The sequence below is a fragment of the Phalacrocorax carbo genome, chromosome 7 (genome assembly GCF_963921805.1).
Source record: "Phalacrocorax carbo chromosome 7, bPhaCar2.1, whole genome shotgun sequence".
NCBI lineage: Eukaryota > Metazoa > Chordata > Aves > Suliformes > Phalacrocoracidae > Phalacrocorax > Phalacrocorax carbo.
In genome coordinates, this window is record NC_087519.1 from 11,964,225 (window position 1) to 11,988,849 (window position 24,625).

At 35.9% G+C, this 24,625-nt stretch overlaps 1 protein-coding gene across 2 annotated transcripts in view; it reads right to left on the bottom strand.

Moving 5' to 3' along the window:
• Positions 1 to 24,625, bottom strand: part of TRPM7 (transient receptor potential cation channel subfamily M member 7) — a 58,722-nt gene that overhangs the window by 8,467 nt on the left and 25,630 nt on the right. Inside the window, exons 5-29 of one of the 2 annotated variants that reach the window (XM_064456330.1) lie at positions 23,013 to 23,226; positions 22,312 to 22,436; positions 21,369 to 21,540; positions 20,404 to 20,578; positions 19,066 to 19,189; positions 18,261 to 18,333; positions 17,874 to 17,974; positions 16,811 to 16,945; positions 15,374 to 15,427; positions 14,646 to 14,786; positions 13,943 to 14,077; positions 13,064 to 13,344; positions 12,385 to 12,613; positions 11,002 to 11,157; positions 10,717 to 10,860; positions 9,849 to 9,977; positions 8,678 to 8,962; positions 7,402 to 7,576; positions 6,722 to 6,854; positions 5,698 to 5,882; positions 4,871 to 5,003; positions 3,686 to 4,401; positions 3,263 to 3,376; positions 1,525 to 1,601; positions 592 to 651 (exon numbers count right to left, since the gene is read on the bottom strand). In XM_064456330.1, the coding sequence (XP_064312400.1) occupies positions 592 to 651; positions 1,525 to 1,601; positions 3,263 to 3,376; positions 3,686 to 4,401; positions 4,871 to 5,003; positions 5,698 to 5,882; positions 6,722 to 6,854; positions 7,402 to 7,576; positions 8,678 to 8,962; positions 9,849 to 9,977; positions 10,717 to 10,860; positions 11,002 to 11,157; positions 12,385 to 12,613; positions 13,064 to 13,344; positions 13,943 to 14,077; positions 14,646 to 14,786; positions 15,374 to 15,427; positions 16,811 to 16,945; positions 17,874 to 17,974; positions 18,261 to 18,333; positions 19,066 to 19,189; positions 20,404 to 20,578; positions 21,369 to 21,540; positions 22,312 to 22,436; positions 23,013 to 23,226 (4,266 nt within the window). The remainder of the gene's footprint in view (positions 1 to 591; positions 652 to 1,524; positions 1,602 to 3,262; positions 3,377 to 3,685; positions 4,402 to 4,870; positions 5,004 to 5,697; positions 5,883 to 6,721; positions 6,855 to 7,401; positions 7,577 to 8,677; positions 8,963 to 9,848; positions 9,978 to 10,716; positions 10,861 to 11,001; positions 11,158 to 12,384; positions 12,614 to 13,063; positions 13,345 to 13,942; positions 14,078 to 14,645; positions 14,787 to 15,373; positions 15,428 to 16,810; positions 16,946 to 17,873; positions 17,975 to 18,260; positions 18,334 to 19,065; positions 19,190 to 20,403; positions 20,579 to 21,368; positions 21,541 to 22,311; positions 22,437 to 23,012; positions 23,227 to 24,625) is intronic. The other variant, XM_064456331.1, reaches the window with a different exon arrangement.

Here is a 24,625-nt window from a genome sequence, read left to right on the forward strand (position 1 = left end):
GTGTATCTATACATACACACGCACGTGCACATATACGTGTCCCTAAGTCTGTGTGTGTATATATATGAGAGAAAGACTATTTCTTTACATCCCTAAACATAAATAACATAAATACTTCACTGGAATGCAATACAGAGAACGAACCTGCTGAAAGCATCTTCTGAAGACCCATTTTTTGTCTATATGTATTTCAGTCTTCAGCATATTTCTTTAACATCTTACAATCAATGACTGTAGGGCCTACATGAAAAGTAAAAATCAAACCAGTCCCACCAGTTAAGATGGGACAACTCTATTACTAAGTGTTTAAGAACAGTAGTAGGGTCTGGAAATGCTACTGGAGTTTGCATCCCAATAGTACCAAACACTGGAACTATTTAGACCTACATCAAGGAGACATCCAGCTGTATTTGTACAAAGGTTCAACTGTACAACTTTTTTTTTTTTCTTTCCTTTTTTCTTAAATCACGACCAGGGTTTGCTTACAGATAACGATATCAGAAAATAGAGTTCCCTGTATTTGCTGTGAAGAAGACATTCAACATCTGGTGAAAAGTATGCCTCTTATAAATGGAAACCTTCTTCACTTACTTGAAGCCTGGTTGTTTCTATGCCCTCCAATATAGCTTTTTTGAAGTCTTCTTGTTGCTCCTATTAAAAACAAAAACACACACCAAACAAAGCAAATTTGTAAACGTTATTACCAAAAAAATAAAACGTGCCAAAACCACACACACAAAAAAGTTTCTTCGTCACACATTATACTTATCAGAAGGTCCGGAAGGAGCAACTCAGCGGAACACTGACATTGCAAATGTTCATAATGCAATTCTCAAGTCTCATTCTCCCCTGAATGAGGGTAACTGCAAATGGTAACTTGTATTTACTAACATATCTTAAAAGCTACCAGGAGAAAACTAGCTTTTTTATATATACTAGAGCACTTGTAGGAGTGGTTTGTTACAATTAATCATGTTCCACTTAGTTATTTTTATTATTCTTTAAGAAAATTGAAATAATATATCATTTTAGTTTATGACAAGTTTATTAGAAAGGCCTTTTCTTGAAAACATAATGAACAATTTTTGTCACTTTTAAAAATCATATACACTACCATCTTGCTCTATAAAATATCATGTAAATCACTGGAAGCTTCCTAAATGCTGATATGGAAATTTATGCACGTCAAATGTTTCATTAAACATTAATTATGGGATACATAATTTTATCTTAATTCACAGTTGTAGTCATCTCAGCTTTCATAAACTCAGATCTTGTTCAATATTTCATTAGCGTCATATTATGAAGCAACAGGAGTTGATGTGTAGTTAAGGTTGCATGAGTTTTCACTAGTTTTTTGTTTTTTGTTTTTTTTTAAATCATAAACCAGATACACATTACTTCCAGGCTGCATTTTGCAAGTTCTTTGATTATATTTGCTCTTAGACTTTTTCAAACATATTGTGAAGTTACAGTTAAAAAATTATCCCCATTAACATGTTTGATAAAGTCTTCCATGCTTACCTCAATATCAGGACTTCTTTCTTTAATTTTGCTTGCTGCCTCTTTAAACCGCTGTAACTCCATGCTGTCTCTGTGACCTTTGACACAGTGAATTGAGAAACAGTATTCAAAATCAAAGGCAACCTCCAATGTTCTGACCATGCCAATAGTTTGCATCACCATAGCAAAGAGTTACAAACCATCTAAGTTTTGTGTGCCGATTTGAACTAGGGAAGACTTTCCAAACACACTGAAGTAAAAAGCAGTGTAACAAAACATTAATATGAAACTATTGCTTTTCCCGCATTAAGGGGTGGATTGCCACAATTCAAAAAGTAAAACCAACATGTTAAAACTTTACTCAAGCGTATGCTCCTCACATGAAAGGAACATGGTCATCTGAATTACAGTATTTTTATGTATGTATGACAAATGAAGGAAAAGCAGACAGTTTTCTTGAGATAGGTTTTACAATATACCCTTCATCCTCCCAGTTGTAAGAAATACTTTTCATATTTTACCAAGCACGTGGCTTTATAATGAATGAAAATCTACTTGGCTTCACAATGTAAAGCTGCACTGTATCACAAGTTTTAGAAAATGTGGATGGGAAGAATGAAGAGTATGTTCTAAATGCTAGAGATGTCAGAGGAACAGACACTAAAAATTTGGCTCCAGTAAAATAAGTTAGTTAGTATTCAAAGTTATTAGTGGTGAAGTACATTTAAAGATTAGAGTTACACACTGTCCATTATTTCTGTTTAGTCTTCCTTTCTGAATTTAAAAAGTTTTTTTTAAATCACGAGGAAATTATAAACAAATAGCTAATGAGTGTTCAAACGTGTAGATACTCTTCCTACGCACACACAAATCTAAAAATGCTAGTGCATGCAGGTAACTTCGTAGAACTCCAAGTTTCACGGCAACAGAATAAACTCCTATCTAAAGATTTAAATTTTTACATTCTCAACAAACCTTTGGAAAACACCAAGACATCCCTGAACAACTGGGGCAAGACAACATCTCTACAGGCAACCTGACAATCCAGATTGTGATCTTCTGCTACACACTAAGCATACTTGAAGTATTATCTACTTTACAAAAATCAGTTAGTAAACCCACACCTCTGTTTTGCAATGAATCTGCCACTGTTTTACCATTCAAATATGTAGGTAACTAACTAAAAACGCGCACCTTTTTACTGTTAAGCAAAACTCGAGGGGAGGCATAATGCTGTATTTAAGAAAAGGACTTTGGAAGCTTCCAAAATGACTGCCAAAAGATACGTTAATCTAGGCAACAGTGGAAGATCCCAGTTACAACAGTGTTTAGAAACAGTATAGGAGGATCCCTCAGCTTGACACAGATACCACAAAGATATTTGTCCAGGATTCCATCAGCCTAAGAAGTCTTCTGCAATTACGTCAAGAAATAGACAATATTTTTAATTTATGCAATGAGAAGGTAGGTGCATTATAATGAGTCGCAAAAGGTTTGTCTACAATGCCCGTACCAAGTTGCAGAGCTACTAATTGCACAAATCTGCTATACTCATCAACTAGCTAATGTTTTTCAGAAAAATATTGTCTATGTGACAGAATTATAAAGAAATGATAATTTAAGTTAAAAAAAATTCAAGCAACATAAGGAAATTAGAGATGTTAAAAGCAAAAAAAAAAGGGCAGAGCAAAATGGCAGAATAAAGTCACCTGCAACCGGAATACACCCAGAATACTATACAATTCTTGGTAAGTCAAACCTTGTGGCTTAGATTTGGTCCACAGTTTATGAAGTATTCCCATAAGGATGTTAGAACATATATCTTGGTTTTGTAGTTCCATTGCATGGACATGGTCACTTTTGGAAAGTTCATCTGTAATATTCAAGTTTCCATGTGAGCCGCCACAGTTGACTGTTGACGTCAAGTTGCCAGTTGACAAAGAGAACTTCGCTTGGGGGTTGTTCTTCGATAACTTGACAGAGGACTGGTGATCACATTTGTCAACTCTGCAGCTGTAGTTACCATTAGTGTCACTCTCATCATGAATAAAACCACAATTAATGTATCCTCCATTTTCAACACAAGGCTGGGTGAAAGCAAGGCAAGCAGAGCCAGAAGCAAGAGGATAAGAGCAGCTAATAATGACTTCAGGACATTGAGAATCTACTTTGTTATACTTACCCACAAATGCACCAAATTCTACATTATTATCTCCTTCTGTAGCCTTAGAGAAAACAGTCTCTTCATGCTTTGCTGAAGAATCCAGCTGACTTTTGCAACTGGGCCGAGATGGAGTGCTAACAAAAAATTTAGCTGTTGGGGATGTTACATGTGGCATGCTGTTGGATGAATTGCCTAATTTTTTACTTTTACTAACAGATTTTGAGATCTCTGCAGCCTGTATTCGTTGGCGAAGTTCTGGAGGGGAAACAGCATTTGAAAATAAGGCACTGCCTGAGGAACCTGCCTCTTGAAAGTTTATTTCTTCTCTTCGGGGAACTGGAGCTAACTCCTGACCAGTTGTCTTATGTTGGACTTCTTTTTCATCACGTATAGAAATGTTACAGAGTAAAGCATTATTACTTTCAAGGCCTCCCTGTGGAAAAGAACCAAAGACGTTTCCAATGCTGTGCTTTTTCCACACAGAAGATCTTAGAGAGCCATCCTCAATGAGGTTTTGTGCCAAATGTTTTGAAATGCTCAATTCCCGCGTGATTTCATTATGAACCTTGCTGGCTTCTGAAGCTTTCTGTGCAGTCAGTGTTTTCAGAGTATCCACAGTTAGAGCAGAGAGATCCTGTAGGTGGCCAATCTGTGAATCTAAAGACTGTAATGACCGTTTTATGTAGTTGACACGATCACCAACTTCCTTTATTTGAATGCACATTTGTTCCACCCTAAGAAAAATCAAATTATGAAGTAGCTATGAAAGGTATTTTCCTTAATACACAAAAGAAACATCTTTGCAACTCTTTCTGTCCATTTAAGGAAAAAAACTCTGAAATTTCAAGATGGTATACACTATAGTGTTGGACTTCTGTAATACAACATTTGTATATACTTCTGAATCATGGAATTAACATACACATCAAATAAAGGGCCTACAGAACTTTTTCAAATTTATCAGTTTATTAAAACATTATGAGAAACTAAATAATACAGTGCCTCAGCTTACTGAGTGCTGCTACTGATCAGGAAGCATCAATCACATTATTAGTTTCTGCATAGCAATGGAAAGACATAATCTAAAGTTTGCATAAATACTTATTTTCTTGAGCTGCATTTTATCCCCCTTAAAGCACATTTCAAAAAACCACAAAAGTTCTAAGCTTCTCTATTCAGAAATTTTATTTGTAAATATTCTACCGTTCAAATGTGACTCGAATCCTCTCCTCGCTTCCAGAATGAAATTTATCATCCTTTTCATTGAAATACATCTCAACACACAGCTCTTCAAAATCATGAAGTTTTTTTTGATCTTCCTCTGTCAGGAAGAGTTCTAAAGAGATATTAAACAGTTAGAAGATGCATATGTAGTGAAGCAGTACAAGTGCTGGAAACTAATAGCCACAACTTTACAAAGGGTGGGAAAATAAGAAAACAAACCAAGACAAAAACCAATAAAAACCCAGCGTCACCTAAGACCCTTCCTCTCTCCTTGCTAGGAAAAAGTTCAAGGTCAAAGATTTCTGCTAAAATAAAAATCAAAATAGTAATTCTAAAAGGATCTGTGTACAATATTATTGTTCCTTATGCTCCTACCCTCCAATCTTTTTTTCTTTGAGGCAGAAGATAGATTGTTTAGCTGGATTTTATCATCTGTGGAACATTTTTTTTCCCTTCTTAAATTCTCAGATGGTTTCCAATAAGAACAGAAGTTTTCCAGAAAGAAAAAAAAAATCTTCCCCCATTAACACTAATAGAAAATCTAATCTCAGTTTTTTTGTTTGCTTGTTTTTGTCGTAAGTTAGTTTGACTGGAGGTTTCTAGGGGCTGTGCACTATACCCTTCATTACAGCACTGGGACTTTGAGCAGAATTAGAGTCTTATTCAATATTAAAAACATGGAAAATTAGACCTACTTCGATTTCTTGAGAATACACATTATAGCCAAGAACATAGACCTTTCTGACAGTTTGCTTTAATCATATGAAAAAAGTTACTGCAATTTTTTGCATAATAACTGTTCATACTTGGCCCATCTGAAGTCTTGTCTGTCTTTCTTCTTTTACATAGACAACAGAACAGTGAAGCCATGTGGCTAAGAATAATAAGTGGTGGAGGCAGAACAGGTTTTTCATGGTAGGCCATAATGAAATGATATCGTTGATACTTCCACACAATGTTTGAAATTGCCTTGACTTGTAAATACACGTTGCTGAAAGGGAACAGAAAAGCATTAACAGATCAAGGTGGGTTTTGGTTTGGGGTGGGGGGGAGTGCGGTGCGTTAGTATTTAGGTTTGTTTTGTTTTGGGATTTTTTTAACACTTCGATAACAATCTTGAATTCTGAAGCTAGTTAACTAAGAGACAAAAGCACATACTTCCCTTTGACTGCAAAATTATTTTAGTGGAAGTTGGAAACACATTCAAGAAAACACCATGATCCAAAGCAAGGAGAGGGTTAAAAATTATCTCATCTGGTAATATCTCAGTACCTTTCCTCAGAAATAAATTACACTGAGATCAAGTTTCAAGTTTACCAAACAAACAAAACATTCTTTTTAACTAAATCCAGGTTTTTATATCAGGCCATGTCAATCCTGCAGTTTGCCATTCTTCAGTGTTAGTGATCTGCTTATTCCCATAAATCAAACACCTGCAGAGAACTGTAGAAGACAGTTTACTCTACTACAATTCAGCTCAACCAGCTAGAGAATATTAAAAGAATTTGGGAACAACGGTCAATATATAGATCCAGAAACAACTTCATTTTCTGACAAAGAGAAGTTACAAAATGCTTTCCAATTCTCTCAAGCTTCCAATTCCCCTGGCTTCAAAGACGTGACATATACCAGTCACATCACACACTTCCCTACTTCATCACGGGCTTGCAGTGAGGAGGAGATGAAGACCAGCCTTAGAACCTGAAAATACTTCCAGTAAGTGGGATTGCTTTGAACTGGCATCAGTTCTTCTTATCTTGTCATCTTATTGCAATTAAATAGAAACTTACCAAAGTATTAGCAAAAATTAACAATTATCCATATACTTACTTGAAAAATGCAATAAGGAGATTAACCATAATTATGTACTGTACAAAGAGGTAGACAGCTTGAAGAAAAGGGGTCAACCACGTTCCTGGGCCACAGAGATGAGCAACTTTTTCATCAGAATTATTTGCACATACTGCGTTGGAAAAAAGACACAGAAAATATGTACAACTTTTAGAACTCCCAGAAGGTAAAGGTTGGGGGGGGGAGAGGCGGGGAAAGATCACTTATAAAGACTGCAACGACCAATGATCATGCACTGGTTCTGCAATTGAAGATGTCTCCATGCATTTACGAATATGGTAGAAAAATACAGGAGACAAAGTTTCTGGTTAACACCATAGGATAATCATCCTATTGGATTAAAAAATAGCATAATACACCACCACAGCCAAAATCTTGGTATGACAGCTGTGTGGGAAAATTACAAAGCCCTGTGAGGAACAGCCTTGTGAGGAACAGTAAGTAGAGTTTTCATTCTAAGTCATTCAAGTTTTATAAAGAATAATGAAAAAGTCAAGTCAAGAAACTGCATCCCACGAAGAGGAGATAATCCAACAAATGGCATCTATGTCAATAATACTGCGCATTTCATGTAATAAAATTAGAATTTCATAAAGCCTTGAGAAGATATTATCAAAGTAAGTTTTCTCTTTATTTGCTCCAAAATTGCAGTGTCTTACCATCAATTTCATAGGCATACACTTCACCAAAAATCATCCAGTATGGATGAAACACAATATCTCTAGCAAGAGTCCAAGAGGGTGCCTCATCAGGATACAAAATTGCCTTCCTGGGAACACCAAAACTAAGTAGTACAAGTGCCATAATCACCACAATGTAAAACATGTTGGCCACCTGTTAACACAAAAAAAAGGTCAAGTAACCCACTAGGTCATAATTATGATTTCACAACTTTAAACACTTCTACAGGGGCAGTGTAAACTTGATGAATTCTATGTATTATATAAGGAAAAGAGTCTAGGACACGTATATTTCAGTCAAAAAATTTTGTTAAATAACAAACTCTGTAAAAAAATTTGGGACCTTTTCCTGCCCTTTCTTACAGAGTATTGAGCATGCTCAGCCAAAGGCAGCTGACCGTATTTCCTTTGTAACTCAAATACCTATTATGTGGATGAGTAGCAGCTGATAGAGAGAAACATTCCTTCCCAAATGCACTCAATAGCTGCACCACACACAGAGGTAGTTTTCCAAGGGCTGAAACACAAAACCTATGCCTCTTGCAAGAAATCAAAGTGAGAAATGAGCAACTTGATGCCCTCATTTTTAAGGAATGACAGGTTCAACTTTGTAGGAACCATTTTATAGGGGGAAGAATAACAAACACTCCTTCCACCTTTGTATATAGTTTTCAAGCCTTAAAAATCTTTTTTAACATTTCAAATAGCTCACTGACAGTACAGCTAAGTTATTTATTTTTAAATTTAAACAATTTGAATATTTTTTGCGTGAGAGAAGACAAGAACAGAGCCACAATCTATTCCCAGTTTTCCAGAGCACAAAATAAAAAGGTGCTTCAGGACACAAAATAAGTTAAAGTCTTGCACTAGAGAGTGCAAAGGCAAAAAACCCAAGACTATAAATAAATCTCAGGCCCAAGAAGGAAGCAATGCTAGATCAGTCCAGAAAAAGGCATCGTCATATTCAACTAAGCCTCTAACATCTAAGAGCAAAACAGACCAGAGATAGAAAATTTGCCAGCTTTTTACAGATACATGACAGAGAAAGCATCATAATAAAGGAAGTCTTCTAATCAGTGCTTTTGAAACACATTAAGTTATATTCCAGCTAGCTAATTCTGCACACCGAGTTGACATATTCCACCAGGATAAGCAACCTTTTTCTAAACAAAACTTTGAGAAAATTTGTAAATGGACACAGCAAGAAATACATATTTCAGATGGGAAAAAAAGAAGTAACAAAGGTAGTGCTTACCATTTTCCCAATCATCATAACATAAGGGCCAGCCTGTTGATTTACAGCTAGAAAATCCAGTAATCGCACATACCAAAAAATTATATTGAGACAATAAGTTATTCTTCCAGCAACAAAGACATAATTTTCTTTGTAAGTGTTTTCACCAAAATTCCCCTTTGCTCCAAATCTTAATGCAAACCCGATGAAGAAAGTGACAATGGCAACTGTGTCACTGATATTGAAGTAATCACTAAACCACACTTTAATCTTCTGGTTAATCTTCCCAGCCTCTGACATAAAGATCTGCAATAAAAATAAAAGTCAGATCTGCTCACATCTATTGCACACAGACCAGCACTGAAATATGATATTTTTAAACTTGCAAAAATAAAATACCTATTCCAACGGATAACTGTTTTACAATGAGGAAACAAAACCAGTGCTTAACTGTGTCAGCTTCACAAGGACAAGGAGGATTTCGATTTCCTTCTGTCTGAACAATTTATGAAGGAATTTTGGTTTGGGTTTAGGGGTTTTTTGGTGGTGTGGGTTTTTTTTTTTGTTTTGGGTTTTTTTTTCCCCTCCTTTTGAGGCAGTTACTGTTACAAAAACGAGCCATACTTTCTGCCCCTTCAGTTAGACCTGAGGTAACAGATTAATGAACTAACTTTCTCTCATTTAAAAATTCTTATAGAACTAACCAGCAGCATAGTAGTTGTGATAACTATCCTGTCTCTATAAAGCTTTTCTTGTTTTGTCATCTCAGACATAGAATAGTGGTAGAATTTGGCTGACAATAAACACACATTTCACCCCTCAGAAAAGTAAGGTTGCTTATTTCACAACTTGTAGACAGTGAGTTACGGATATACATACACACACAAAAAAAAACCCCAACCCAAAAAGTCAGACCAGGATGTCATTACCAGTTCCTTGAAATTTAGGAGGAAAAAACCCCACCTACTTTTAATAGACCTCCATTTCTTCCCCATCAGAAACAAGAAAAGGAAGCTTAGACCAAAAAACAATGATCCTGAAACTAGCAGCCTATACCAGACTTTACGATAAAGATATTACATCAGGTATTCCGATGCTTAAAGATTCTTAGGCTCTCTTGTTTATAAACACAGTTTAAAGCACACTGTTTTAATTGACAAAGAAAACGAAAATCCTAGATTGTCAGACATACCTCACGAATTTTCTCAATTGCTGATGTGAAAATGTAAGCAATAACAATCCACTCTTGAACAGATGGTAATTCTTCCATTTTTACAAGAACCACAAATGTGTAGAGCATGAGGAATCCTAAGTATGCCAACTAAAAAAAGCAATGAAAATTATACATATAATTACTGAAGGGTTCTTTATAGGTGTGCATAGAATCTTTTGATGTGGTATACAATAAAAGCTTCAAGTAGGATTACAGTACTATATTTACCCCTTTAAGCAGACAAGTTATTATTTATAAGGGGATACAAACATTTTCTTCTTAGAATATGAAAAATAGCTGTAATAAGCTATTTATTATTAGCAAAGCTTTGTTCTTATTACAGCTATTTTTCCTTTAATATAAATCTCAGAGTTTCTATTACAGTCATTTAAACAAAGCTATGCATGAACACTTTAGCTTAATAAATGATTATAGAATTTCTGGTAGCAACTGATGGAATTGATTACTTAGGCCAGAATAGAAGCATTCGTGCTAATTACTCTCAAAGCTTTAAAAAAAAAAAAAAAAGAAAAATTTAAAAAAAAGCCACCCACAAAAAAAAACCCCACCACCACCCCCAAAAAAATAAAAATTTCTCAAAGCCAACATGATGAACTTCAAAAAACCCCCAACCACAGAGGACTGCATCTGCATATACAGCTTTTCAATATGAAGTACTTCTCATTTCCAGCTTAGCAATATAAGGGGTTTTTTGTTTGTTTTTTAAAAAGTGCTTAAACTTTGGAAATCTAATGAGGATTTTTGGGTTGTTTTCCCAACATGTAACTCTGTGACCTGAATCAAACTATTTTCAAATAAAACACACATTATGCAGAAGAAAACTTACCGTATTAAACCAAAACTTCACTATTGGTGCATGATAAAATGCATAGAATTTCTGCGTAATTGGAAGTTTTTTAGGTTTTGTTGGAGTCTCCATATCATGCTTTTCTGAAGTACTGTCCAAGATCCTCACTTCTTTAAACACCTCCTAAAAAGAAAGGACTGTTAACTTCCATACAGAAATACATGCTTTTAGACACTAATTTTAACTCTTATGTTAATTCAAAAATATAATTATTTGAAGTTAGAAAAAAACCCTGTTTTTAATAGGCCCCCCAGCCCACATTACCATAGGTATTTCATCCACTGCATTCTGGAAGTTGTTTTCACTGTCATCCATCGCCATTTGATGTGCATCCTGAGATTGAGGAATATGTGACATTTCAGCCTTGGTCTTATATTCCAACAGCAGTATAGCAGGAGGGAGTAAAATACTCAGTATCACCTGGAAAAGATGAAGACTAAGTGCAAATAGTTCACAGCTACATTCAAGTATCAGACTACACCAACACACAGAATATAATCTGAAAATGTGTTATTTAAATTTCACTTGCTCGTTATTGAGGAAAAAATGTAGAAAAATAATTCGTTATTATATATATACACACTTAAACAGCTAAGATCACATATACAGAGTGTTCCTCAACTTGAAGAAATAGGAAAGGAAGAATCAACAAATTCCGAAACTGAAAATCACTAGAAAGAATGTACTCCAAGTCTGAAGATCCAGAGGTGTTCTGTTTACACTCTGTTCTTTCATCCACTCCCAGAAACTCTGGAACGGTCAAGGTGTATTTAGAAAGCATATACAAGTAGAGGTTGTGGTTTTGGGGTTGGGGGGGTGGGTAGGTGGAGGGGAGGGTGGTTAGTTTGGTTTGGGGGGGCGGTGTCCAACTTGTAGTGGAAAAGTGAGCTACGGTATGGATGAAGAGAATAAGCAAAAGCTATTTATTGTCATTAGCCTGTTACAAAGCAAGCAAGAAAATGGTTAATCAGTTATCAAAGAGTATTTTAATAGGTCACAAGTTAAATGATGCTTGTAGATATTTTGCAGGAAAGTTTTATTTCATTGTATTCCTGGCAACAATTAGGTTTTGGTACCCCATCTTAAAGAAATATGCAACTCCCATTTTGGTTTAACTGATCGATATCACAAATGGCACCACTGGAAAAACCTATCCCTGATTTGCCTACCCTTGTTCCATTCTATGCCCTGCTTTTGCTCAGTTTCTTCCTCCAAAATAGGATATACACAAAGCTTTTCTACATCAAGTCTCATGTGGTGCCTGTGAAAAGCCAAAACACATGAAACTATATTCTTACAGCAGGTTTTCTGTCTGTTAAGGTTTTTTACCACTGTGTTTTTAGTAGTGGATTAGTATTCACATGATCTCTTTAAGCCTCTGATTAAAGGCTACTTGCCTGGTTTTTGCCTTCTATATTTCTGTACCTTATTTGAAAAGATAATAGAGTGTCAAAAGAAGAGTTAACAATAAATACTTCTAGTTTTGATTATGTTATAGGAGACTATTTTACAGGATTTATTAACATAAGCTATAGTTGTGAAAGCTTTATACTAATAGCATTTAAACACATGCTTTCCTTGCATTTAAACATAAATTCCGTTGATCCTTTTTTGTTTTTTACACCAATAAACTGTGACAATGCTTACTTTGTACCATGAATTCTTCCTCATGTTCAGCCTTCCCATCCACATATCTGATAACAACATCTGTGTACAAGTATGTGCTACAAATGGACGAAGCCTTGATGACACTGCTAGCTTCAGACAAGTTGAGTTGCTCCAATTTTTAAGCTCATAGGTTAGTAATTTCATTGCCATAGTTTCATCTTGTCGGAAGGACTGTTCTAACAGTTCGACTGCCAGTTGACCAAACTCACTAGAATGAAGAAAAACCAACAAAACAAAATCTTTAGAAATGACCTTGAGTTTAAGTTGAATTTTCTTGTACAAACAAATTACCAGTGGCACAACTTGAAGGGACTATTATCTGTCTCTTCTGTACAGATATACTGTACAGTAATTTTTAACTACACATGTGAATCTGCAGGCTACAAACAGCTGTTAAAACATGCAAGAAAATTACATGGAAGTAAGTAAATGGCACATTCAGTGTCATTTTAATGATTTATAGAAATCATGACTCGTAACAGCTCTCGAGAGAGCAATATCTAATATGAAACTTCTACTACAATGCCACTTAACCCTTTTTGCAAAAAAATTTTCTTCAAGTGTGCTAATAGAACAGTTTGGGCTTTGTTCATATGTAACTCACTACTTCTGTTGCAAATTTCAAGAAAAGACCTTTAACTATATATATGTAATTTACTTGGAATACTGTTTCAGTTCTTCTGAAGTATCATCAACAAGGTCACTTTGTTTTGCTTCATATGCCATTGAACGATACACTTTGCAAGCAACTAAGGCTTTTGCCATGGACTCCTCCCCATGCTGCCAGAAGAAGAGGGCCATCTTCTGCCTCTTCATTAACACCGCCCAAAGTAACAGCTCGTTGAGAGGATAAGCAAAACGTCTCGTTTCAGGATCATCTATGTCTACTATTTCATCTTTGGTTCTTTTCTTTTTTCCCTCTTCTGCACCAGTGTCAATCTTTAAAAGAAAATCAGAAAGTGACATTTTAAATCTCTAAACTTGGTCAATACATAACTTGAACTAGAGTGCTGAGTGATCCAATATCAAATTATGTATCATTATAAAAAGAAAAATGAATTTCTAAAGACTTGTAAAGCAGCTGGAGCTTTTGTTCAAAAACTTCAGTTGAAGTTTTCATTTTAGTAACTGGAAGACTGAATTACTTTGATTTATAGATCAAAAGAAAAGCAGTAACTAATATACCTACATACAAATGAGAAAATTCATGGAGACACATGGCTAAATCTTGCTCCATCTACAAAGCTATGTGAGCCCCCCCATTGTTACAACTGTGCCAAAGAGAAGCTTTTTGCTCCCTAACATATCAAAGCTTACCCAGAAGACTACTATACAGGAAGTTAAATGCTCTTTATAGAATCCTGTAAGCATGCTAGACAGTTTATAAACAAGTACAAAAAGACACTGAAATTGCAGCTTTACCAAAGTCAGTAAAACTGCTGCTACTGACACTTCAGTGGCACCTGGATTTCAACCAGGTTGTCCACTCTTAACTACTTAAAATAAATCCAACCATGCTCCCCTCACACATCTGTACCTTTGGTTTGTATGGCTGTGCTGTTTTGATGAAGTGATTATGGCGCATTTTTTCTTTCTTGTCTGCCCTGTTACCAAAAGACTCATGGCTTTTACACATCTGAGGAGTAGTATTTGAAGGATTTCGCCCAGATCGCTGTAACAAGAATAAGGGGAAGTGGTTTAGGTTTGGTTTCTTTACCCTTACCCACTATGCATTATAAAATAATCTGTATAGCTAGATACTTAGTTGAGCAATTAAACAGCTACTTTGCTACCAAAACAGTGATGAACTTATATAACAGCAACAAACAGAATTTTCACTGGATAATTAAGAAGCTTTTTTGTTTTAGTTTTTTTTAAGAAGTCACAAAGTAGACAGTTACTCTTGTTGCTTTACAAGAAGTTAAGATATCTGTGCCCCAAGCCCTGGTGAATCTGGATGTTTAGTACCCATTCTTCCCCTATAAGTAAGAAAAAAGGGAATAACAGAGAAGGAATTTAGATGTGGTAGAATAAGGAGCAGGAGCACAAAACCTTTTGTTTGTCCTCAATCCCAAAACAGCTAAAGCTGCCCTCATAGGCCTTACTATTGCCTTTAAAAGAACCAGTCCATTGACAAAAAGAACAAGCCAGTATGGATCCAATTTTCCTCCAAAATATGTAGGGTATTTTCAGTTGAGAACATATGAATCAGAATGTCCTGTTATCCAACTGGCACATACCCGATTGTTCCCACTGAGACTGTTGTATATAGCTCTAAAGCGTTTTCTTGTATAGGTGCATCTATAGGTTCCTCCCATCAGATATTCAATAACCAGCCCCACATCAATCAGGTTGATTTTATATCCCGGAGGAAGATTTCCCTAGGAATACAAAACAGGTTTTTAGTTTTAAAAATTATAATCTTAAACTTGCTTAGTGTGTTTCTATATGTCACCTCACAGCTCTAAATTAATAAAAAACCAACAAAACCCACAATACAAATTAAACCTTTCATGATTAAAAAAAAATTCTACATGGCTCAATATTTTTCAGTTTCAAAAAAGACAAGGTTATAGCTTCTTTTCTGTATCATCTCCTCTAGCACGATAGATGTTCATTCTGTTGGGAGGTTGGGGGTGAGGGTGGGGCTGCAGACTGATTTTTGTCTATTGATTTAACAGCCAAAATTACTCCTAGGTGGGAGTATCAGCTTTCCATCTCCCCAAAAAGCAAAATAGTTACAAGTAAGATGAAAAATACAACACTCATCGGATTTAACATCTTTCTGGCAGCAGGGCACTAAGCATACAACAGCAAGTATTATAAACAACAGAATGACTGCAGAAGTAGCTTATTTTTTACAATAAAACCCAATTAATAAATGTGAGATTAAATTGTCAGTCAAATATAAGAAATCATCAAGAAACTAACACTGCTAGTTTGACAGACTTCTACAGTTACAGCATACCTGTTTGACATCCCGAACAAGATGAAAGAGTGTTGGGTTAGTTGGGCCTTGTTTCTTTATAAAAAAAAAGAGGGGGAAAATATTTGGAATGAGAAATTAGAGTGCAATAACAACATGAGAAGACTACAGCAGAAGCCAAATATTTTTGCAAGTTTGCTCAAAAAGAAAATCCCTAGTTTTTAAACAAACAGTAGCCACCAAATAAATGCAAATATTTCAAACTACTGTATTAGCCATAGTCTATTTCCTTTTTTGTTTCATTTTACTTCTATTTTAATTTGGGGCATAATGAATACACCCATAGTTTGTCCAAAAAGGGAGGACGACATGATGACACCAACCCAGAATGCAAACAGCACTACTATGGCCTTTTTTAATGTTATTGAGATATAATATTATAGAGACAAGTTTTAACAAATAAACATTTTAAATAACAGGAACACATACAGGCTGATATTCATGTTTACAGTATTGCAGGATCCATAATAAATGCTCCCTTACTTTTTAAATCTTCAGTGTAAACATTCCCTCTCTGTACCAAAGTGGGTTTTTCTTCCTTCTCTGATTTCTTGTGAGTGCATGAACTGTTACGCTCTTAGACATACGGTTACCCTAGCTCCCATACAGAACTCAATCAAAAGCACATCAAGTATGTAAAAGCAACAGCATAGAAGGTTAATTAAAAAAAAAAAAAAAAAAAAAAGAAACCAAAACCTGATCCTTTACAGATCTTTATTAGCTAAAGAATTCCTTTTTTTTTTTTTTTTTTTTGGGGGGGGGGGTGTGTCAGAAACAGATAATGAGGATGTTAACATAGGCTTAATTTGTGTACTACTCACATTAGCTACTTTTTGGTGGAAGGTTTTTTGTTTTGTCCTGTTAGATGCTTAGTGTTATACAAAACTACTTTACAATTCTTAAGTCAACACCTACAGCAACAAAATTCTTCTAATATGCATGTTCACAAAATATTTTTACAACTATTATGATAATATTAACTGCTATAAAGAGAAATAAACTTATGAAGCCCTAACAATACTACCTACAGACCTCATATTTTGTGCACAAGTTTCACTCATCTGACTTCCTCTTGTTCTCTTCCCCACTGTGGTTTACATATTGCATATGTTCCAAAACAAGGCTGCAGTTTTCCCTTGAGTATCTATCCCCATCATCACACAGAGATGAACATCCTGCTGACAAACTATTTCTGGTATCATTTCTGAAGAGCCAGAAAGCAGCTGTGGCACTACAAAGCAGCACTCTCATGCTACTCATGCACATGTCATGCACTCCTCAACTCTTAACCTCATGACAGAAGGCCTTCCCTATCCATACCCTATGGCCTTCAGACTGGTGCACATGACCCAGTATGCAACACACTGAGCAACTAAAAAGCTGTTCTAAAAGTAGCTTAAAAAGCAATCATTCACTTACTGTGTTATAAAGTTCTTCCAGCCTGGGAATTGTAAGAAATTTGTGCATGCTTACACCATTTTCAATCAGAAGTTTCACAAATGCAACTCTATCCATCACAAGGGCATCTAACATAGCCTGTTCCAGAGAGCCAACCTACAACAAATAAGTAACAAGGTAGAGCCTGGAGAGAACCAGTAAAAGAGCACATCACAAAAGTAAGTGTACTTAGATTACATATCAACCTCATTCATTTACAGGGCTAGGGAAACCTTACATGTCTACAAATGCAAAGATGTCACCCTTGGTTCAGAAAATCCCCTGAACTTCACACAATTACAGGATGAGAGAATATTCTGAAAACTTCATCAGCAAGTCTTATACTCTTTCATAGGCATCTCCAACTGACACAGTCAATGGGGCTCAGTAGACATTTTGTTTATCATAGTTAAGCTGTTCTCATAGATTGATATTGGATGAAACACAAAGACAAAAAACATGTAAAGCACAATTTGCCTCAAAGACAAATGCTCAGAACTGTCATTTCTATCAGCAACCTTTACATTATGTACTTCTGACTGCACACTCATCTAAGATTGAGTTTTATTTCTACAGTAATATGGGAAAAAGGCAAGATCACAATGTAGTTTTCAAACTAATTTGCAGAATACAAGAAACAGACATTTTGTCCTCCCCCTCGAAAGACACTGCAGTGCTGCCAAGAGTAATTAATATATGCATTTTACTAGGTGCTGCTTAAGAAATTCCTATGACCATGCAACTGTAAGGAGGAAAGCATCTGACTAACATGAATTCAGCTTCCACCTTTTGCAACGTCTTTTCTCCTCTGGTTATTAAGAGCACTTAGCACATTTCTAAAATTTTTGGACGATTTTAAACCACACTAGCAAAACAGCCGTAAGACTATGCAGAATGCAAAAATTACTGTCCTCAAAATAAATGTGTCAGTATTCTACAGTATCTCTCTACAAAAGTCAAAAGATCCATTCTTTTGACAACTCAAGAGTAAGTTGCGTTTCTCTCTTAGAAGATATCATTCTGCTTAATCTAGACCATTACATACCAGCCATTGTTGCCCATACACAAAAACATGATTTTTGGCTATGTCAACTCTATCCCACGCAAGTGTAAGAACAAGCTGGTCAAATGCAGATGCGTTTGTGCCTTAAGAAGCAAAAACAATGAAAAAAGTTTGAAATTAATTAAAACATATAATAAACATTCTTTCTTCCTAAAAATGCCAAATCAAGCAATGAACCACAAAGTTATACAGTACATTTCATCATTTATGACACATTATGATATTATACGATGAGAAAACACAGTAGATAATTATTTGCTTAAAAACTAAAGATTCCTACAGATTATGGTATTGTATAAATGACCCACCATATAATACTAAACAATAGCAGCTGGGGATTCCAAATGCTCTTAAAATTAAAAGTCTCACCTTTTAACAATGCTCTAAGTATTGCAACATCAATGTCCTGATGTTCATCTGACCCAATATGAAAAACTGTAATCTGTCCAAAAAGGTAAATAGGGAAAACATATTTTAAAATTATTTTCAGGCAAAGGTAATTAGCTCCAGTCTTTTGTGTCAGGAGTTGAAACACATTAAGAAGTCACCTTATCTTCAATGCAACTTAAACCTATGTCCAATTTAAACTTACCTTTAGTGTCCACTGTGTATTGTTTTCCTAACTGGGTACCACACAAGACAATCTTTTATGAGAAAAAGCATAGCAGAAACCCTTTACAGTCTTCCATCAATTTGAACTACTTCTCCCACTATGATTACAATTCTCTATTGTCTATAAATACCTCACAGTATTCTGTTTATCCCCCCTGTTATTTCTAGATTATGAGATTAACCTGGCAAACAGGTTTAGTGAATATGACAATTCTAAACCCTAGAACAGCACAATACGAAGTCCAAATGAGACATCACCAGTACCTGACTCAGGCTACATATAAAAGTCTATAAAGTGCTTTTGCTTTAAGCGTGCAGTGATAGTAGACCTTTGTTAGTACAATCATAATTAAAAGACAAAAAAAAACCCACACCAAAATCCAAAAACAAAACAAAACAAAAAAAACCACACACAAAAAAACAGATGAAGTCCCAAGGTTTTCAGAAATCAAAGCAAGAAAAAGGGCAGCAACCCAAATACAAAATACGTATACACTATGTGTGTATTAATATTATATCCACACACCTTGCGTAAAAAATTTTTACAGCAAGATCTACTTACAAGTTCTTTTTTTTTCATGCATTCCAGCAGCGTCTGAAACAAATGAACTGCTTCACTTTGACCGAAATTAAATGTCTTTTTGATAGTTGAAATTATTTCAGGCTCAGCACCCTCAGGAACATTCCTGAGATTGAAGCAAACAGGAAAATGCATCGTTATACATTTAGAACAATGCATTTAATTAGTTTCAACACCTCCATTCAAAGTCCTTATATCTATAAGCTTATTACTGCTTCAGTGGCAAAATCTTGGGTAACCTTTAGAAAGAATCACAGGTAGCTTGACCTATGACTTTCTACTACTGCCTCCTAAAAGTAACTCAGCTTCTCTCCCTTTCCTTCCCATACCCAGTTCTGATATACTCTCAACTAAAACATTTTGATACAAAATACTAAGTACTCACCCCTCTGAATAAGACCTGCTTCTGATCTTACTATGGACAAAGCTGTTTGGTTTACTGCTACATTAGAATCCTGCCTCCTAGTTCTGAGGGAGCCCCTGCAACAAGGACCCAATAAGTTTAAGGATTTATGCAAGTCTGACAACTAACTAGAAATCACTAAGTATTGTGGAGCCAAGCACATCCCTTTCATCATTTGAAACTGCACTTAAAACAGACAAGTGTTTTCTACACTAAACTACACTACTTTTGTGTAAAGTTTTAAGACTACTCAGAAGAAACAATACAGAAACTCTTTCTGATCCCGCTTCACAAAGTTACTACTATACAACAGCTAACTGCATGAAAAAATTTCCATTCAACGTAGTCAAGGCATATTTTCAAGCAGTTTGGTAACACTATTCGCTGTGTTATTCTCACACCTCTGGAAGGCCTGGTCAGCTCTGACTTCTGTTGAGCAAACCTCTGTTGTCCACGCTTAAGAATAGTCACATTTATCACTTAAGTTACTGTGGCTTAGTTAAAATCTGAAGTTGAAGCAGACAGAGCATTTAAATTGAAAGTTGGGTCCTCTAATTACAATCGTGTAACAAAGTTACCACACATAGCTGAAGTTACGCACAACATGTTTGCCTTAATTTAGGATACAGCCATGTACACTTTTCCTATCCTTTTTGCAAGTATTGCTAAAGCAAGCATGCACTACTTAACTGGTACAAGGTACGTGGGAGGAACCTAGAACTAGAAAAGAAGTCTTGGTCTTTAGCCAGAAGTATTATTGCAGCCAACCTGGAAAGCTGCATCACAGGCAAGATTACACTCTCTGCTTTTACCCTTTGTCTTTCCACAGAAAAAGCTCTTGCAGAAATTCATTAAGGAATGGTCTCAAAACCCATCTATGTATGACTAATAGTTTGGCTAACAGTGCTAGGACTTACCCTCCCTCCTCTGTTTGCTTGTGAACATACGCCAGTATGTCTGCAGCTCTACCAGTTCCTTCACATACTACCACCGGCACAGGAGGACTTTCTTGAAGGAAGTCTAGAACTGTGAGTATGACATTGGGGCCACCTTCAAATACAAGCGCCACCACAGGCACACCTTGGCCAATTCCTATAAAGTTGCAAATAAGTAATAATAAACAGAAAATGTTGTAAGTATATAGGGAATGCTAAGACTGATTTCTATTGAATAAATATTAAAATGCTGCCTGCCAGATGTTTTAACTGTTGCTAATGCACAGTTTCAAGCACTGTTTATACTTTGGGCTTCAGAGAAAGCACTGCAAAGGAGCTGATAAATACAACAGAATAGAGTCTACAAAAAGGAAGAGATTCTTCACATAAATACTCCTGAACATTTCTACCTTCCCCCCCAAACAGTTTCCAAAGATAATAACACGTATACAACTTGAACATAGTTACATGGAAGCCCTCTACTGACAGAGAGTATTGCAAAAGCATTCCTAGAAGAGAAAAAAAACACACACATGTTGCACCATAACTGGGAAAACACCAAAAGAAGTCACAGCTTCTTTGCACAAATACAGATGATGCTTTACAAACTCAATTGCCCTATTGTGAAACTGCAAGTGATCAGTGTCAAAACCATTAATGAATCAGACCAGTAAGGCCTGACAACATGCTAATAACTCAAGTGACGTACATTTGCTTTATTAAAGCAAAATTGTCAACTTTATTGAAAAGAACCCTCCTCTCTGGTCTCAGAGGAATCCTAAATCAGTATCTAGGGTCCAGAGTAGCAGTGGAAATTTGCAAAATAATAATTCAGACTTCAAACATAAAAGACTAATTTTTCTATTTTCTCATTCAGATGTTTGGTGCAAGTACCTTTTTCATTAAAGCATAGTAACACTCAGCCCTCAGGCATCAGAAATACTTACTTGCATGGATCCGCTGCAAATTAATAGTTTTTTCCAGCTCTCTCCGCAATTTAACTTCTGCTCCGTACTTTCCAACTGTTCCATCATCCACCAGAATGAAATGGGAATGGAGGTTATTTAGGACATTTAGTTTACTTAATGGGTTTAACAAGGTTTGATATGGAGCAACCACCTAAGCATAAGCACACAACAATGTCTTATTTATAAAGATTCACTTTGAGTAATCTATTATCATCATTACCATCATTATTATTATTATCATCATCCCTTCCTTTCTGTCCTATTAAACTGTCTTTATCTCAACCCACAAATCTTACATTGTTTTCCCCTGATTCTCTTCCCCATCCCACTGGGCAGGGAGCGAGCAAATGGCTGTGTGGTGTTTAGCTGCCTACTGGGTTAAACCATAAGATCTAGACACAAGAATTGGTGGCTCAGCAAGCAGCACTGACACATATAAGCATGCCTTGGAACAGGATATACCAGTAGCTCTTAACTTTGTGCAAGAATGCGGTTAACCGTACCACAGAAGAATTCTGTTCTGAAGAATAATGTAGGAAAGACCCTCTGAAAAGGTGCCTTTGGGGAAAACTTGTGACTGCTCTAGCAAACAGTAGCACGGAAGACTGCATCAAAATTTTTCAACTTATCGGGCTCTGAAAACGTGAATTCTCTGTAATACTTCAGCATTTTTGTTGTTTGATTCAGGAATATCAGGGGTGGGGAAAGGATTAAGTACTTGAGAACAAGTTGCCCCTCTAGTGCATTTGCATTTTGCAACTTGTTTACACTAATGATCTTACACTGACATCTGTGACATGGATCTTCATATTAAAGCAAATATTCCAACGATGCAAAGCATGGGGAAAAAAACACGCTTGAGCAGATTTGTCAAAAAGTAAGTCAGGTAAATCATTATTTCAATTAAGTAATTTATCCTTACATCTCTTCCAACAAGGTCATTTCTGTTTTCAATCACTCCCCATGGAGCAATCCCAATAGTGCAAATCTTTCGAGATGATCTGGAAGCATGTTCTCTTAGAGCATCACCAACATGTTTTGCAACACCTGTTTGCGCACAAAAAGATTTCTATGTATTGAATGTCACATCTTATTAAGAAATACAACTGTTTTATTAGTTAACTGGGCCTTTGAGGATCTGGGAACTTATTTGACAAAACACCAGAGAAAAAGCACCACACTACATCTACAAGAAGGAAACAAAGTACTATGTGCCAGTAATTAAACAAAATAAATATTAGTATATTAAGAACTAAAGAGTTTCCAGTACATTACTGTACTTTTTTGAATTGCATTAAGTTTCTCCCTTGCAGTTTCAAAAAAAAAAACAAAAAAAAACAAACAAAAAAACACAAACAAACAAAAAAAACCCAAACACTAAAAAACCACTGAAACCAAACAGGCCTCAAAACCCCAGAATACCCACCTTTGTGTTGTTTCTCTTTGCAAGACAAAACAGCAGTCCACTTCCAAAAACACATGTTCAAAACATATTATTTTTATTTTGTTTGACCAAACTCACTTAAATTTACTTTGCTTTAAGAAAAAGCTACGCATCCATTAAATCTTTTGGCCGTTATAAACCAAAATCCAGTTAACTATGTACATTCATTGGTACTTTACCTGTGTTCACTCCTCCAGTTATAATCCAGGCTCCTGTTGTTACTGCAGCTTTAATAAGACCTTTGCCAAGCAACTGCTTGATGCGTGGGTGAAGTTCAAATTTCTGCATGCCCCCATGTACAGATATAACAAGCTTCGGCAACTCCATCTGCCATTCTTTAAGCATAAGTTGCAGAATAGCTTCAGGCTTAGTGTCATATGACAATCGCACATACTGCAGGCACAAGAAGAAAGTTAAAAGGTTCTTAAAAGAAATCATCACAGAATCAATGAGTAAAAAGAACCAGGATGTACTTCAGGATATTTTATCCTATTCCTGGCTATGGAAAATGTAATTCGCTTTCTCAAAACATGGCACATGCAATGAATCAAGAGGCTTACTTGATGTCCTCCAAAATTAAGGACAAGACAGTTAACGGTTTTGAAAGCAAGTTTTGGAAAGGGAATGACTATAGAAAGATTATGTTATTCCATCCTACCAACACAGTTATCTAGAAAAATGAGTCTTTATGAACACATTGGATGATCTCTAAATTAGATGAAATTCAGCAATATTTATAAAAGTTCTGCCATCTACTGGGGAGAGGCTTGCATGCCTCTTGCGAAAAGTTTGATAGAAAGACAGTTGCTTGCTTTCCCTTCCCCATTCCTGGTGGGAAGTAAAGGTACATTCTTTAACAGAAAACTTTAAAACTAGCAGCCTTTTATCTTGCCATGTGAAACAGCATAAGATTATATAGATGGTTGATTGGTGAAAAATACTGCTGCATCTTTAATATGAGCTATTTAATAAGCCCTACCTGAATCAAACTCTAAAAAATCACCACTATTCCAATAAACTGGTTTTAGCAACCCCACTAGCGCTCTGCAGAAGTAAGCACAGAAATGAGCACAGGCAGCTTGCTATTTCTGTCCTCCTAGAAAAGGAACCGCAGCAATTTTACGCTAAACTAAGTGCACAAAGGAACACATACACTGCTATTACCAACATGAAAGAATTCTGGTAAGAGCCCTTCTCTCCAAAGAGATGATCTCACCTAGAGCACTGGACTGCCACAGTCACCACGCTGTATCAGAACCCCTTGCAGCTTATAACTGCATGAGCATAAAATCATTTCTATCACAAATAGAAATCCTTTTCAAAATAGTTCTGGAGACTATGTCAGAATTTCCCATTTTCTAGCCTCTCCAGTACATGTGCACTTGTGAACTGAGCTGGTTTCCTAAATTTTGATTTATTGCTATGCTTGTTTTTAACTAACCCCCTCTCCCAAAACACTTAGTTATTCTAAACAGTACGATTATGCTTTAATAATTTTGATGAAATCTACTAAAGAAGCATATTCCACATCTGTCCATAATTTTTAAATGATTTTTCAGAGTTTGAAAATTACAAATACAGGGTTCAGATAGCAGATGTTACTTAACAGGTCCTACAAAAATTGAACAGAGTGAGTAAGCAAGCAGCACAGATGAGTAAGCTGTATTTTCATGGTCTGAAACAGTGACTCTGAATTTTAATGGAATGTTTTGCTGAAGTGATTACAAATTCTTATCACCATTTGCAATTTGAAGGTAAGACTGTACATGGATACAACTAATTCTGATAGATC